Source organism: Epinephelus moara, chromosome 5 (genome assembly GCF_006386435.1).
Source record: "Epinephelus moara isolate mb chromosome 5, YSFRI_EMoa_1.0, whole genome shotgun sequence".
In the NCBI taxonomy this organism is placed as follows: domain Eukaryota; kingdom Metazoa; phylum Chordata; class Actinopteri; order Perciformes; family Serranidae; genus Epinephelus; species Epinephelus moara.
The window spans coordinates 26,763,131-26,779,770 of NC_065510.1; the positions used below are offsets into that span (position 1 = coordinate 26,763,131).

At 41.8% G+C, this 16,640-nt stretch overlaps 1 protein-coding gene across 1 annotated transcript in view; it reads right to left on the bottom strand.

Annotated features, from left to right (window-relative positions):
• Window positions 1-440: 440 nt before the first annotated feature.
• LOC126390823 (collagen alpha-1(XI) chain-like) overlaps window positions 441-16,640 on the bottom strand; it is a 55,150-nt gene continuing 38,950 nt past the window's right edge. The window contains exons 36-66 of the mRNA XM_050045295.1: window positions 15,950-16,003; window positions 15,745-15,798; window positions 15,527-15,634; window positions 15,313-15,402; window positions 15,123-15,176; window positions 14,672-14,779; window positions 14,300-14,407; window positions 14,144-14,197; window positions 13,999-14,052; window positions 12,014-12,121; window positions 11,842-11,895; window positions 11,672-11,725; window positions 11,529-11,582; window positions 11,394-11,447; window positions 11,157-11,264; window positions 9,247-9,300; window positions 8,718-8,771; window positions 8,538-8,591; window positions 8,331-8,384; window positions 8,139-8,246; window positions 8,002-8,055; window positions 7,698-7,751; window positions 7,506-7,613; window positions 5,971-6,024; window positions 5,819-5,854; window positions 5,656-5,709; window positions 5,130-5,451; window positions 4,808-4,920; window positions 4,561-4,629; window positions 1,793-2,026; window positions 441-1,709 (exon numbers count right to left, since the gene is read on the bottom strand). Of these exons, the coding sequence (XP_049901252.1) occupies window positions 1,563-1,709; window positions 1,793-2,026; window positions 4,561-4,629; window positions 4,808-4,920; window positions 5,130-5,451; window positions 5,656-5,709; window positions 5,819-5,854; window positions 5,971-6,024; window positions 7,506-7,613; window positions 7,698-7,751; window positions 8,002-8,055; window positions 8,139-8,246; window positions 8,331-8,384; window positions 8,538-8,591; window positions 8,718-8,771; window positions 9,247-9,300; window positions 11,157-11,264; window positions 11,394-11,447; window positions 11,529-11,582; window positions 11,672-11,725; window positions 11,842-11,895; window positions 12,014-12,121; window positions 13,999-14,052; window positions 14,144-14,197; window positions 14,300-14,407; window positions 14,672-14,779; window positions 15,123-15,176; window positions 15,313-15,402; window positions 15,527-15,634; window positions 15,745-15,798; window positions 15,950-16,003 (2,685 nt within the window). The 3' untranslated portion in view covers window positions 441-1,562. The remainder of the gene's footprint in view (window positions 1,710-1,792; window positions 2,027-4,560; window positions 4,630-4,807; window positions 4,921-5,129; window positions 5,452-5,655; window positions 5,710-5,818; window positions 5,855-5,970; window positions 6,025-7,505; window positions 7,614-7,697; window positions 7,752-8,001; window positions 8,056-8,138; window positions 8,247-8,330; window positions 8,385-8,537; window positions 8,592-8,717; window positions 8,772-9,246; window positions 9,301-11,156; window positions 11,265-11,393; window positions 11,448-11,528; window positions 11,583-11,671; window positions 11,726-11,841; window positions 11,896-12,013; window positions 12,122-13,998; window positions 14,053-14,143; window positions 14,198-14,299; window positions 14,408-14,671; window positions 14,780-15,122; window positions 15,177-15,312; window positions 15,403-15,526; window positions 15,635-15,744; window positions 15,799-15,949; window positions 16,004-16,640) is intronic.

The window sequence follows — 16,640 nt, forward strand, 5'->3', positions numbered from 1 at the left end:
CCCGGTTCTGAGAGTAGCATGAGTGAGATGTCTCACTATGGGATATGCCTCCCTGCATATTTCTCAAAAGCATTTATCTTATTAAGCCAGTCCTGATTGGCTGGTGATTGCAACGTCAGCATCAGGTGTATCCACCTACCATTAAATTGCCTGCGCTACAACACAGCATTATTCAAACACCTCTTCACGCTTCAGAGCATATCTCAATCTATAACATAGCCTAGCTAGCTTCACTGTCTACTTTCCGAGCCATAAGCTAACAGCTCCATCGCCGGGCACTACCTGCCTCAATATGCTTCAACCCTCTGGTCTTCACCATAGACTGGAATGTCACACAGTCTACCCGTCATGGTAAGGTTTATATCAGTTAGCACACCAGCCAACTAAGATGGACTAATACGCAGGGAGGCGTATACCATTGTGAGACATCGAAACAAATGCTATTAATGAGAACAAATGTTTTATTCTTTCCTTCGCTCACACTGAATGGAGGCGAACAGGAGGCAAATATTTACCAGTGTTCATTTTGCTCATGTGTGCCCGTGCCCTTACACTGTATGTAGCCATCATGCGACCATGTGTCACAACAGTAAGAGAAGTGCAGTGTGTGTATTAGTAGAAGCAGACTAGAGTGCGGACCTAAAAAGAGCTCACTGAATGAATTCCCTGGTTGGAGAGCAGCAGATGGTGTCTCTCTCTCTGCTCCTCAAACCTTTTCTCTGTTGGCACTGCTTCACAAATGCATTCAATAAAACTAAATTGCATCATATTAACTTAAATGTACATTATGTACTTTTATTAAAATATGTTACTCAGTCACTTCCCCACACAACTATGCACAGAAAGACCTCGAGGCAATCATGTACCACAGTTTGGTTTTGTTATGTCGAAAAAATATAAAACACAGCTTCACAATATATATATATAAAAAAAATGCACTGCCCCAGTTCCCTTTTACAAAGAAATGTACTCCACAGGGAGCCACATAATAGCACCGTGATGAATTACACTCCAATATACATCACATAACAGATAATTATAACAACAATGACAACAACAAACAAAAACAACACAGAAAATTGAGGTTTGATGACATTGCAGAACCACATGGTGGGTGAATGTTGCTAAAATATGGTGTTTCTGAACATGACTCATAATGTCTGGAGACTTGTGTATGGTTATGAATATGTTATTATTGAGTGCATAGATCAATGAATGTATGAGCAGACATGGATGGGACAGTGAGAGCACCACTCACTCCTTCAAAGAGGAATGACAGGAAAACAAAATGTGTAAGGGAGGATGTGGTTGACAGTCAATACGTTTATGCACTGCTCCTGAAAACACAGTGAATGTATGAGATGACCAAGTTGAACTAAAGAGAGTGAATGAATGTCTGTATAAAAAAGTGAATGTGTGGATGAAGAACACTGTTGTAGGTAAATCAACTTATAAATATGCGGCACCAGGTAAGTCTTGAATGTAGTTTTCTCCCTGCATGTAAAAAGTGTCCATGGCTCTTTTTCCTATTAAATTATTCTTGTTGTAATCTCCCGGCATGGTTAACCGTTGTAGCAGACCGGGCCGACTTGGAAACCAAATTTCTGGTTCCCCTTCCCAAAATCAGGCACAGCCACGTCAATGATGGGGAGCGTGTTGGACAGTGGAGCGTCAAATTCCAACACCGTCCTCTCCTGCCCTGAGCGCGTCTGTGGCACAGAAACACATCGAACAATCAGAAAACAAATCTAGGTGTTCACACTCGCGCGTACAGTATATCTGTGTTACTCACCTGACACCCGTCATACAGTGCAGTGATGTAATGTGTGTTCTCGTGTGTCAGCTCCTCCCCGTTGGCGCCTCTGAAGCGCAGTGCGTGCTCGTGGCTGTGGGTGGCGGCGTGCAGCCAGGCGGCAGAGTTGAGGCAGTGGTAGGTGAAGGTCTGCTTGGCTGTCGCACTCAACAGCTGCAGGAAGGTCAACTGGACCACGTGGACTGGAATGTCGTCTGACCCGCTGTAGGTAATCTGGGGGAGAACGCCAGAATCACACACATGTAAAGTACACAGAAAGGTAGCTGCGTACACTGTAAATTGTGCACATTTCATCCTAAATTAAATCAAGTGCAAGAAAACAAACTCTGGATTATCACTACAAATTTGCATTACACCTGGACTCTACCAGATTTTTATAAGGCTAAAATAACAAAGAGAAAGGTACATATGGGTACACCATCCTACCATCTTAAAGCAGCACAATTTCGATGAACATCTGGGGCATACTGTTTTAGGGACCGAGAGGTTTATGATGCTGTGTGCAGCTTTGCCCTAATCGTGGTCCTTCATGAAAAATCAGGCGATCATTACAATTGTCTACACAATTGTCTACATTTAATAAACGGTATAAAGTGTATTTTTTGGCAAAATGCTGATGTTTCACACAAATCTTCAATGCTGCAACACAAAAGATCTGTACAATCACATCTTAAGATGGACACCCAAAATTAGTGCCATCAATTCAGTATCTGACCAAATGTCTCCTCTTCTGATCCTGAGTTACAGCGTTGAATAAAGGCCAGAAAACATTATGATGTCACAGTGAATTTGACCTTTGACATTTTGGATATGAAATGTCATCACTTTATTATTTTATCCTGTTAGACATTCATGTGAAATTTGGTCATAATTAGCATATGAATTCTTGAGTTATGGCCAAAAACATGTTTAATGAAGACACAATAACCTTGACCTTGGACCACCAAAAAATATAATCAGTACATCCTTAAATCCAAGCAGGTGTTTGTGCCGAATTTGAAGAAATTCCCTCAAGGGATTCCTAAGCTGAAAACATAATGCCTCTGGCCACAGCTGTAGCCAGCACAGACGTATAAAACATAAACACAATAAGAAAAAATGTTGACCTGCACTAGAGGTATAATGAGAGAATCACCAAAGTCAGTAGACCAACGAAGACCATTAATATTTGTAAAATTTCATGACAACCCATCCAATATTTCGTGAGATATTTCAGTCTAAACTAAAGCGGTGGACTGACCAACAGACCCTCCCTGGAGCCACTTATATATAATGTTATAGTGCCAGTGGCCATAGTTTTAAATAATGAAGTAAACATACGTAAAAGTAATCTCTATGAGTTGCCACTTAATTGCAAGTGTTTACATTAAGTAGCTTACACTGCTACATGTAGCTACATGAAATCTATTAAATATCATATTAATCTTGTATTGGATCATATTCCTGCTGGAACATGTCTGGTTGTGAAGATATTGAATATATGTGTAATGTGTACACGTGTGTATGTTAATACAGGTGATTACGGGTGTTCCAGTACAGACAGTGTGAGGAAAATAAAGTGCTTTTGACTATTAAAGTGTCTAAACATGTTGTACAAGAGAAACCCAAAATACAATTATGAACCAGGAAATGAGCATAATAAGTCTAATACTCTGGTTTTTCCAACAATAAAGTTCATGAGGAATGGCTTTGAAATCCCTATATCACTGTTGTAACACCTCTATAACACTGTGTCACACTGTACAAGGTTAAATGCTAATTATGAGTTTTTGTCAACCGCTCTAATTATACTGATTATGTTAATCATCGCTGTCACTGTTTGTTAGTTTTGCTGTTAACCTCTGTTTTGTTTGTCTTTATGAGGACATGTTTCTCAAGACTGCAACTCCTGACATAATGTTTAAAAGGTTTTTTTTTTAAAAGCTTATAAATCCCAGAGCGGACCAGCACCTGATTTCCTCCAGGCCACCACGTTCCTTTCTTTGGAGCAAAATATTTCCGATCTACTCCTCGCCCACAGCCGTCCTCACACAAAACTCCTTGCAAAATTTCCCCAAGACTATTTTGTTTTCTCTTCTGCGGTGGCCCTGGGAGAGATCTGGGCTGCAGAGCGACTCGCCATCTTCACATGCAGACTTTCATTAGTCCTCAAAAACATGCTGCCTGTTCTGGTGGGAACTGCCAGCCCTTTGTTTAGTTTTACTTGCCATGATGAGTAGTTTTCATTGCAGTAATTTGTGGCCCTCACCTACCTATCACTTACTAACACTTCTTTTGCTTTTGCAGTGCAGCGACAAGGACGAGAATCTTTAACCTCATCCAATTTAGTTTGTCAGAATACATGACCGAGCTGCATAAACCACCACCGAGGGTTGTGGTGGATGGGAACTTTACTCCTACCCCATCAATGCATCATTGCAGTAAGCAAGGAAGTTGGTTCTAAAACAGAAAAAAAATACGTGTGGTCGGCTCATCACTGATATGATCTGGCTGCTACCAAACGTCTGACTTCAGTTGATCTGATGTTTTCGTCTCAATCAAACACTTTGAATATCAGCGTCTGCCAAATGTTTTAGATGCTGCTTTGAAAACTCACTTAATAAAATGCTGAGTGCCTCTGTATAGCTGACAAATGCTGCTAATTAGCATTCAACCAAATACGTCCCACATTTGCAGCAGTGATTAAACTATTTCTCATTTGAAGTCTTGTATTTAAAACACACTCAAGCAAAATCTTCACACTGTACCTGCCGTCCTTTCCTGAATTTACTGTACCAGGTGCCGGACTTCTCCCCTTTCCAGGCTGCTAACTTCACCTGATGGCAAACAAACAAACAAAAAAATCAGTGTCCAGTTCTGAATCAACACACAGATGACTAGATAATGTTAAATCTCTTTCTGAGAAGCCGTTCAGCTTTTGGCAAAGGCTCCTTTTCGCTTTTAACGGTTCTGCTCAAAAAATGCAAGTGTGTGTGTTTCTGCATGCAAACTAACCGACTGGAACTTCTTGTCAGGGTACAGACACGTCTCTCCATGTGCAGTGAAGTTACAAAACACCTTGAAGGAGTCTCTATGGCAACCCTGGTTGGGATCTATCCAGTACTCACCTGGCAAGAGAGAGAAAAAAAAGGAGAGGAGGGCAGAGGGGTCAAAAAACTCAAGGCTAATACTACTGTCAACAACAAAAACAGAGATATAATCGCACAGACGATAACAGATGCAGAGGCAGCTGAGAAGAAATATAGATAAAATGAGTCAACATGCAGGCAGACAGCTGTGATAAGCAAATGGCTGGAGACACAAACTGATAAAGTACCATCGGGGAGCTGTGGGTGGAGGAACCAAAGCTCCTTGCAGGTGCGCGCGGGGCTGTGGTATGTCCCTAGTGGGTTACGCAGACCGTCCACCTCCACTTTCATAGAGGACAGAGACGCAAACACTTCCTCCATGCCTTGGCCCTGCTTCTCCTTCATCCAACCGTCCTGCTCCGCTTGGTCGCTCTGCATCCATTCCTCCTCTCCCCCATCCATCACCTCCGCCTCCTCCTCCTCTTCAAATGCAGCACCATCCACCAAGAAGTGGGCTCTCCTTCTCCGTCCTCGCTCAGGCAGAGGGGACATCCCAGCTGCTGGCTGTCCCTGTGGATTAGAGATGAGCGGAGAGGAGCAGAGAGGAGAGGACAGGAGAGGCGAGGTGAGGTGAGGAGAGGAGAGGAGAGAGGGCAGATACAGGTGTTGGAAAAGTTAAGGAAGCAGCGTAGGAAACAGATGTTTTTTTCTGATAATTTTAAGTTAATGAGAACTGTAAGATTGTTTAATTAAATTTGTGTAAGCAAAACTTACTGGTGGTCCTGGAGGTCCTGCGGGCCCAGTGTCCCCTCTGGGACCTATTGGACCCTAAATACACACAGAGCAAAGGGATCACTTAGGGGTGGTAGAGGTATGAGGCTAGGATGTAATAGCACTGACTACTTCAGTCTAATAACACAATGAGCATCATGGTTACCTGGTTTCCTTTAGAGCCCTTTATACCAATGGCACCCTGTGAGAGAGGTAAAGAGTTAAATAAATACAGAGGGAAGATGTGTCAGTAATCCTGATGCTAAAAAGGGCGCCTACATTTTTGCATGTTATGTCAAGATTATCTTGTATACTTACAGACAGACCCGTGGGGCCAGGGGGGCCGGGGGGACCTGCTGGACCAACTGGACCCTGATATTAAACACAAACAAAATTGTCAGATAAAGAGAAGAAGTAGATACTACAAAGTCATTGTTTGTGATGACAAACAGAAAAATACAGATTATTGCCAGCTTTATCCTTTAAAGGTGGATTAACCTGCTGGAGCAAAGTCATACACTAGGTTGGGTACCCATGCATCCAGTGTGGACACTCAGCAGCTTCTACCTGATCCGATAACTGTATTACACGGTAGACTGACAAAATATGCAGAGGACGTTCGACGAAATGTCACTCTGAAGCTGAGGAAGCAGCAGACTGACAGCAACGGGGCAGTTACTTTGGGTATGTGGACAGATAATAATCACGAAACCTGTTATCTTTGTGTCACTTTGCATTACATCAACGGCAAGTGGGAGCTGACTGAGAAGGTGCTTTGCATGTATGAATGGGACAGCACATTATGCAAAAAGACGTAGAGGCAAAACAGTGTGTTTAATTACCAGTTAGGTGGCGGGAATTAAAATTATTAGTTAGGGCCGGGTCCAGAATTGACATGGAAATAATTATGAGTAATGGGTTGGTTCTGGTACTGAGCTGTGCAGATGCAGGTGGGTGCGGGTTTGTAAAACTGCACCCGTGCAGGACTCTATGCTGGGGGTCCCCATGGATAAATCTAATCGGGGTGTATGTACCTCAATAAAAATTAACTTTCCGTTAAGTATCTGAAACCTCTGATAAAATGAGGTGGTGTCATCATACCAAATTTATAAGTTACCACAACATTCACTAGCTGTTTGCTGTGTGTCAAACTGATGTTCTTGGTTTTGTTAACTTAATTAACCTGAATGTTGCTTAGGAACACACACCACATAAGCATAAGCAAGGTTCTGTACTGCATGTTCATGCATGGTGTTACAATCTTTGAATCAAATAATAATGTTTACAGTAATTACAATGTTAACAGCAACCTAAAAAGTTTCACCTGAAAAGCTTTGACAATATCTCAGTTGCTTTATGTTAGCTAACTCATGCTAGTCAGGTTAGCCCAGTCTTTATACTGTAGTCAGAGCTGGAAGAAAAACTATGCATAGACATTGTTCAACCCACAGAAGGTAACATATCTGGTAACAGCAACATGATATGATATCCTAACTATTAGCTGTCATGACTTTGTAATAAAATAGGAGCAATACAGATCCATTACCTTTTAATTTCATTAACTTAATGACCACATGCTTACGTTTGAGTGCCTTGATTTTTACAGCAAGAATTACGGCCCATAAACCACTTCAGTGTTATTGGGTTTCTTCACATTAATGTAATTAAAGAAATTCTATTTCATGTGTTTCCTCCTCTACAGAAAAAACATTCTGACTCATGAATATAAAACCATGCCGTGTATCAAACTGTATCAAATTCTGCCCACAGCTGCAAACTTAACATAATGACAGAGCCCACAAACCAACCTAGTTCCAGGGTTTTGTGTACATGTTTGTGTATATTTTCAGCACCTCATCTCCTTTCGGACCTGGCAGTCCCTGGTTTCCTGGCAGCCCTCTGTCTCCCTTCTCCCCGATGTCTCCTGGCGGCCCTATCAGACCTATTAGACCGCCGTGACCCTGCGCAGATGTCACAAACAAGTTCAAGGTCAAAGTTAGGTCATGGTCAGAGTGAGTGTTTATGTGCGTTAAGTATGTACGCACCTTGTCTCCCTTCTTGCCGTGGTCTCCCTTTAGACCTGGTAATCCTGGTGGACCCTGAGGAGATGAACTTATGATGAGGTCACATGCAGGTTGAAATGTAGCAGGTGCATAAAAAACTTATTTAGTTATCACTCTGACAGAAAATATCTGATAGTAAAGGATCATCCTGCAACAGCTCCACTATTTTAACAGCTTAGAATGTAAAATCAGTATTTTTCTTTTCATACTCTCTTTTAACTGTCAGTGAAATACTTTTCTTTTCTCATTTGAGAGGTTTTTTTTTATGTTTGATTAGTCATCTTACCATGGGACCTGGTGGTCCTGTCTGGCCAGGTGGTCCATTTAAACCTTGCTCACCCTGTGAAAAAGACACAAATAATTTAATCTCCATATTTTTTATGCTCCACTGCAACTGATTTCATTCTTCGCTCTCTGACTTACTGCAGGGCCAGGGATCCCTCTTAAGCCTTGGGGGCCAGGCTTCCCAGGATGTCCCTGGGCACCTACAGGCCCTGTCTTCCCTATAGGACCCTCCAAACCGGGTGCACCCTGAAACAAATGGAGAGCAGGGTGACCCTCAGAAGCTGTAAGCATTTAGATGTTATTATTCAAAGAGTTGCTCTGAACTCTCACCTTTGTTCCTTTCAAGCCTGCCTTTCCTTCCTTGCCTGGTTTCCCCAAATGGCCCTGAAGAACAACATTTTAAAACGTTTTTACCTGAATCTGTCACACAGATGCACAAACACACACACACTGTGAGAATGCATTAAGAAAAATACCCTCAATATCCCAATAGGAGAAGAGGGTTTAATCTTTTACTTAACACAAAAACACACAAACCCTTCGTCCTGGAGGTCCAGATGGTCCAGGTTCCCCTGTTGCTCCTGGTGGTCCCTGAGAAATATAAAGAAACTATTACATGGCCAGTCGCTGCACTGTATGGTGTCAGCATCTTTTTATTATATAAATTAATGAACATCATAAACATTATGGTGTATGATGCAGAAGGGAGAAGCTCACAGATTTCCCAGGATCTCCTGTGTCTCCTTTAGTTCCAGGCAGACCATCCACCCCCTGATGAGGAAAGAAAACCAGTGGGCAGAGGAAAACTACACTTCGTTTGCACCAGAAAATAAAGTTGAGCATGTTTTCATGGCAACATGAAAGTTTTTAATTTAGAAAACTTGTATTACTAGAGATGTCATGCTGATGTTGACACAGTGATACAACATATTGAAGAAAATTAATAAAACTGCCAGGCAGTTGGTTGATGGATTAATGTTTTCATATATTAAAAAATCCAAACATTTCAAAAGATCTAGTTCACAAAAAGAAATACTAAAATCAAAATCTCCTCTCTAAAAATTTTCAAAAAAAATCTGTTGTATATACAAAGTGATGTGCAAATATCGACCTCAGTTGTTTTTTTAATTTAAAAGTTTTACTCATTCCACATTTCCTTCTACCATTGTCCAATCTTAAAATTCTTAAAAGAAGAAGAAGAAGAAGGAGGGAAAGAGGAAGATGACAAGAAAGAGCAGGTACTCACATTGGGTCCCGCCTCCCCCTGCTGTCCGAGGTCCCCGGTGAGACCAGGAGGACCCTGAGAAGAGAGACAGTTTGAGCTAGTACAGTATTTATGTCTTTTTGGGCTGATTATTTCACTCAAACTAGAATTGCCGCCCCACAGTTGTATGCCTCCATGCACCAGTCAAGTTTCTCTGACAGTTTACATCCATGTCTGTGAACACATGGATGCTCCACACACATCTTTTCCCCAGCAACACAGATCTATACAATCAGCGCACTTTCATGGTGGACACCGAAGATTAGTGTCACCAATTTAGCGTCCGACTAAATGTCTCCCTTTCTGTTCCTGAGATGTAATGTTGAGTGATGGCCAGTTACATGATGTATGCAGAACATTATGATGCCACAGTGAAGTTGACCTTTGACCTTTGGATATAGAACGTCATCTCTTCATCATTATATCCTACCAGACATTTGTGTTTTTTAAATTTTGTCATAATTAGCGTAAGAATTCTTGAGTTATGGCCAAAAACATGTTTTGTAAGATCACAGTGACCTTTGACTTCAATCAACAAATTCCAATCCGTTTATTCTTCAGTCAAAGTGAACGTTTGAGCTAAATTTGAAGAAATTCCATTAAGGTGTTCTTGAGATATCACTTTCATGAGAATGAGACAGATTCAAGGTCACAGAGACCTTGACCTTTGACTACCAAAATCGAATCAGTTCATCGTTGAGTCCAAGGGGACATTTCTGCTAAATTTAAAAAAAAAATTCCATGAAGGTGTTCTTCAGATATCGTGTTCACTTGACCCTTGACCATGACCATTAAAATCTATTCAGTTTATTGTTGAGTCGAAGTGGATGCTTTAGCCAAATTTGAAGAAATTCCCTTGAGCCTTTCTTGAGATACCGCATTTAAGATAATGGGACCGATGTATGGACGGACAGACAACCCGAAAACACAATACCTGTGACTACAGCTATAGTTGGCGCAGAGGCATAAAAACACTGCCACAGAGCCTCCATAACACCTAAGAAATGCTGACAATGCACTGTGCCTTTGGATAATGTTCATGGAATTGAAGAGGAAGTTGCAGTATACCAACAAAATGTACTCATTCAGCTTACTTGTCCATTTTCCTACTTGTTTGTGTAAGAAAAATAAACTTTATTTTGATTTGAAATCCATAGATCCTTCTGCTATTATCTGTATTTATATTAAAATGAATATAAAAATAATACTGTACAATTATTAACCACCCAACTGTATGAATTTCATTTGTCGAAAGCCAAGATGGCAGTTATTGGGATCTGCTAAGCTACTTAGCTTTAGCACAAACTAAGTAAGTTATTTTCATTCTTGGATTTTGCCACAGTGTCATTCAGTTACGTGGTATACTGAGCTGTCAGTTCATTGAAATGGATTTTTCTTTTATAGATAACAGCTCTGGGGGAAAAAAAAGGTAAATTTAGTTTCAGCTTTAGCTGAGGCAACCTGAGGCAGCTCAACAGCCAACTTTCACCTTATGTAGGTCTCTGTCTTTGGCTGTTTATCTCTCTGTGGTAAAGAGTGTAGTAACAGCAGCTCACAGAGGCCAAAGATTACCAAAGCAGATTTCAGTTATCTGCAGTTTGCCTCAGTTTTTAGCTCAGTTTCGTAGCTAATTCAAATTCAAAAAGCTGTTTTTATGGTATAATATTGTTTATAGCCTATAGTAAAAACAGATGTCAGAATATCATAATCAGGTCTTAACTTGATTTTAACTTAAGTTAAATATGTAGTTACTGTGTTAAGCCCCTCCAGGGAGGTAAAAACTGTATCTAAGTGTACTGTATAGTATAATGTAGGTTAAAAGTGTATTACAGAGCTTTGTGTTGCATTGTGTTGTACACTACAGTGCGGTATTGAAGAGTGGTTTTACTTACAGAGTTGCCTTTAGCACCATCCTCTCCTGTGGTGCCCCTGGCACCTGGAGGACCAGCTGCTCCTGGAGGGCCCGTATCTCCCTTCTCCCCCTGGTCTCCTTTTTCTCCCTAAAGTAGCAAAGGAGCAGAGTGAGAGATTAAGAGGGCTGGAGCAGAGGAGCAGAGCGAGAAAAGCTTAAAAACTGCAGATGGTGGGAGCAAGTTTGAAGACATCTTTGATCAAGAGAGCAAACTCACTGGCCTTCCTGGAACACCAACTGCTCCAGGGTCACCTGCCTCACCATCCTCCCCCTGAGAGACAAAGACATTTTGTGTAAGACATCCAGAAAGAGACAATATGCATGCAGGAGGTGTAACTGTCTGTTTATTTACCTTCTCTCCAACAACACCTGGCTGTCCTATCATCCCGACTCGACCAGTTGGACCCTGCACAACACAAAGGGGAGATCAGTATTTTCCAAATTCAAAACAACAGCTTGACCATATGAGGATGCATAAACATAAGTGAGACTTACCAGTCCCCCAATAGGTCCTTGAGGACCAGTGGGGCCTTGTTGACCAGGTGGACCCTAAAACCAGGTGTGTAATGAGGAAGAATTAATAATAATTAGTTCATTAATTTGTGTAAATGAAGAATAATGTGATGTAAGTAAGGAACATGTCTTTAAACAGGATATGAGCTCACCATTAGCCCCACATGTCCACTCTCACCCTTCTCTCCTGGTAGCCCAGGCATGCCCTGAGAAAACACACACACACAGGATTAGAGGATTAAAGCACAGAGAGCCAAGTTCACTCCATCTATTAAGAAGACATCACTTTATCAATCTGCACCGTGACTGCTGTGCAAATCTCACCTGTAATCCTATTGGTCCTCTAGAACCCTTGAAGCCACGGAGTCCTTCATCTCCTTTCGGACCGTACATGCCCTGCTGGCCCCGGGGCCCCCGCAGTCCATCTACACCCTGGTACACAGAGCAGCAGAGTGAGGAGTGAGTTTCTTCATGACTTTTAAATGATTAAACGCTCCATGAAATGTTTTATTTAACTCCCTATTCCCTGTGATGTCATTTCTGTTGAAATGGGTTGCGCCAGACAATAAACAGTAAAGGATCAACACAAAGTACTAATGTTTTATCAATTATGAATAATTATGATCTGATAGGACTGGCAGAAAAAAATGTGTGATGTTTTTATAGATTGGACTTTTTGGTTACACTTACTAGTGCAGCTAAAGGTCACATTTTGAGGAATAGGCTAATTTGCTTTCTTGCCGAGGGTTAGATAAGAAGACTGATACCATTCTCATGTCTGTCAGGTAAAAATGAAGCTACAGCCAGCAGCAGGTTAGCTTAGCTTAACACCGAGTCTGGCATGACGTTTAAGAGGGTAACGGGTGCATTCACACGTGTGGTTTGTTTTAATGTTTGCTTCCAGTGAGCAGCTGTTAAGAGCTGCGTCCCACATCTCTGATGAAAAGAGAAATGGACTGAGATGCAACAAGGTGGAAATGCTTTATAGAGAAAAACAGGCATCTTTCTAGGAAGTACTCTGTGAGGTACCAGTGATTTTTGTCATTAATATTTGGAGGAGCTGGTGTGCTGTATGAACAACAACAAAACCCCACTGATATCAGCATCAAATAATTAATTTAAACATCAGTAATTTTACAAGTAGCACATCCAATCCCTGACATCCCACATGTGATCAATCTCACTTCATTGCTCTATATGCAAATAAACACGTAGCTACATCGCTTTTGTTTCTAAAGACCAAATGTGTTGTTTTAAAACTGGCAGGGGGTAAATGCACACTTCAGTGCCAATTTATTAGTTTGCCTCGAGGGGAAAGACTGCAGGAGAATGTGGATAGCTTCGAGGAGAGATTCCCCAACACGGGGGGAGCAATACATGGCTCTAATATCCCCATCACTGTGCCCTCCAACTATGCAAAGGATTACTTCAATCGCAAAGGAAGTCATTCCATCATGCTGCAAGCTGTTACGGATCACCTCTCTCAATGAGTAACACGTACACACACCGTCACGTCAGCTGAGAGGCGGTCCTTCAGTGTGGCCCAGGACACATAAGCAATCACACTGCTGGGAAAAGTGTGGCCACATGCAGCCCACAACACCTCCGAATGTGGTTTAAGTGACTAGATCTCAAGACGCATTGGGTGCATTCATATCTGTATTCAGAGCTGTCCACTTTTGATCTGATTGCACAGGATGCGTGTTAATATCAGGTGTAAACAGGGCCCAACAGAACCTCTGTTTTCTTTTAATATGTAGAAGAACCTAAGTGTAAAAACATGGTTCTGTGGGGGGTTGTGTGGAGGCCTATTTCTTGGGCAACAACAGTAAATTCCTGGAGTTTCTGCGGGGTGCCTGGCTACCTCATAGCTCCCCCTCAAATCAACGTATTGTACTTTTAACACTTTGATCTTTGTTCAGATTAAACAACTGAGATCTAAGGTGTTAATAAGTGGGTTTTCCAGCTTCATATTTAACAGGCAGACATGAGAGAGATGTTAATACACTCCTCTGACTTTCAACAAAGAGCAAATGAGCATAGTTGTTAAAAAAAGAGCAAAAAAAAAATCCTTTTGTGATTTATTTATGTGTCAAAGACAAAAAATTATACCAGAGTTTTAAAAGCCAGAGTGAGTGAAAAAAACTGCATCCAACTAGGTTTCCTCAATGTAAGAAATGTTGACTTGTCATACTTTAGGGATTTACAAACTTTTCATTATATTTATGTTACAGTGCCCTTTGAGGTTTTTCAGTTTTTTAAGACACGGAACAAACGTAAACAGAATACAAAGAAAAGAGCAGACTCACCGGAAGTCCTGGCTGACCAACTACACCTTGAGTGCCAGTGGGACCTGGAGGGCCCTGTGGAGACAGAGAGAGAGACGTTCAGACACGATCAGATCTGCCCTGGTTATGGAGTACAATCAACGTTGATGTGAAGCTCCAGACTCACTGCTTCCCCTTTGTCTCCTTTGCTGCCTTTCTGCCCTGATTCTCCCTGCTCTCCCTGTTAACACACAGCGAGACAGAGAGAGGACACATACGTTATCACCACGGTACAAACAAACACTCACTTTGCTTCATGGACTCGCAAAAACACACAGTTCACCTTATCCCCATCGTCTCCTGGAGGTCCTGCAGGGCCTGTAGCCCCAGGCATCCCTACAGGTCCTTGTTCTCCATCCTGACCCGCTGGTCCGATCGGACCTTTCTCTCCCTGGAACACAAACACGTTCGACATGTGTTTTTCTGCATACAAGCTAAATATACAAACACAGATGTTAAAGAACAACTGATCCAAATGGGTATTTTCTTTGTCGTTTTCTTTCTATTAAAACTGATTATGAACTTCTACTTCGTGTGCTGAAAGTATAAGCGTGTCAGTGAACTGTGGTGTGACTGAAAATGAAATACATCTAAATTGAACACATAATAAAAAAACACTAAATACAGTAAACAAGAAAAAAGGAGATGTAATTACAGGCTCGCCCTTCTCTCCCATTGGTCCAGGTCCTCCGATTGATCCGGCCCGACCAGGCTGTCCGATGGCACCTGCTGATCCCGGAGGGCCCCTCTCACCTGTCGACCCCTACAAAACAAGACAAAACAAGGTGGGCAATTAAAACTACTGATGCAAAAAAAAGGCTAAAAATGATGGATGCAAAAAAACTGCGTCATAACAGTGTTTGATACTGGTATAAATGATAAAACATCATAAAATAGTGGGAAAAAAGTTGATTATTTATGTGAATTTGTTGCTGTATTCCATGGGAATCAATTGGTGATGGTCTCAGCGGTTTTGTGTAAAATATTGCACTGAAAGCATATGCAGCTGGAGAAATATGCTTTCATTTCACAAACAAAAAACAGATTTTGGAAGGCATCCTGAACATGAACTGTAGTTAAACAAAAAGAGATGTACTGTAACTTACTATGGCTCCTGGTGATCCAGGAGGTCCAGACCCTCCTTTCAGCCCAGGTGGTCCCTGGAAAGATCACACACAATATTCACTATGTAGTTTCTATCATTTATAATATAAATGATTTGTAATGAGTTTGGTGTATTTGTGTGTGTGTGTGTGTGTGTGTGTGTGTGTGTGTGTGTGTTTCTGTGTGCTTTACCATAATTCCAGGGGCTCCTCTGCTCCCCCTGAACCCTTTCAATCCTGGAGGACCATTCTTTCCAAATGTCCCTGGTAAACCTGGATCACCCTGAGAAGCAACAACAATACCAACAACAACTTAAAAAAACATTGCACAATCAAAACACAAACGATAACTCTATTATAAGATGATGATCATCAGTGTTCATGCGTGAGTGACTGTGTGGACCCACTTTTCCTCCTTCCTTCCCAGCCGCCCCAGGTAAACCATGCTCTCCAGGTACACCTGGTGCTCCTGGGTGACCTCGGTCCCCTGTTGGACCAGATTCACCTGATTTTCCCTGAAACACACACAAGTGATTGGGTCAGTTACACCAATACAGACATGATGCACAACGTAGGAGGTGGTAGGATGTTACATGACAGGACGGAGTCACATAGTTAAGCTCACCTGTGGCCCCACAACACCTGAGGGTCCTGGAGGTCCCGTCTTCCCTTGGAAGCCCTGCAGTCACAGAAAAAGATGAGTAGAAAACATAATTTTCTGGTGTGTGTGTGTTTGTGTGTGTGTCTGTGTGTTAAAGACCATTTCTGAAAGACACGATGCAGTAACTGCTGACCTCTAATGAACTCTCATGAAATTTGACCTCACTCACCGGTTCTCCTCTTTGACCTGGGTGACCTGGAAGTCCATCCTTCCCAGCAGGACCCTACAAACACACACATGCATGCATGTACACAGAACCACACACACACACACATACGCCAAGGTGAGAAATTAATGGGAGCTCAGGATAAAATCTGACCTTCACCCTGCCAGCATTTTATTCATGAAGCTGTCAAATATTCAAGTATAACTGCCGGCATATATTTTTTTCTTCACAGTGTCTTCTCATTGAGAATTGCTTTTGTCAGAAAATGACACAGTGCAACACCTGAAGCACGCAGCTTGAACCACAACACAATACCACCTACCATTCGAGCCACAACATAAAAGAACTAGAATTACTGCCTTGGGGTTGTTTGCCTCCACCAACCAGTCAAGTTGCAGTCTACATCCATATCTGTCCAGACTTATGTAGCCATGACAGTAGACAATGCTTCAAATATGGATGTTGCTGCAAAGGAGCTACAAATTCTAAGACATGGACACTTAAAGGGAAATTTCGGTTTATTTCAACCTGTCTCCTATTGTCCTAAATTTGTTTCAAGTGACTAGTGACAGAAATAATAGTTAGCATGTTAGCCGTTAGCCTAGATACAGCCGTAGCGTCAGACCTGTTAAAACGTAATTGAACGGGCATCCTTTCAAGTGCAAAGTTAGTCCACTAAACAAGCTTTTTCTCC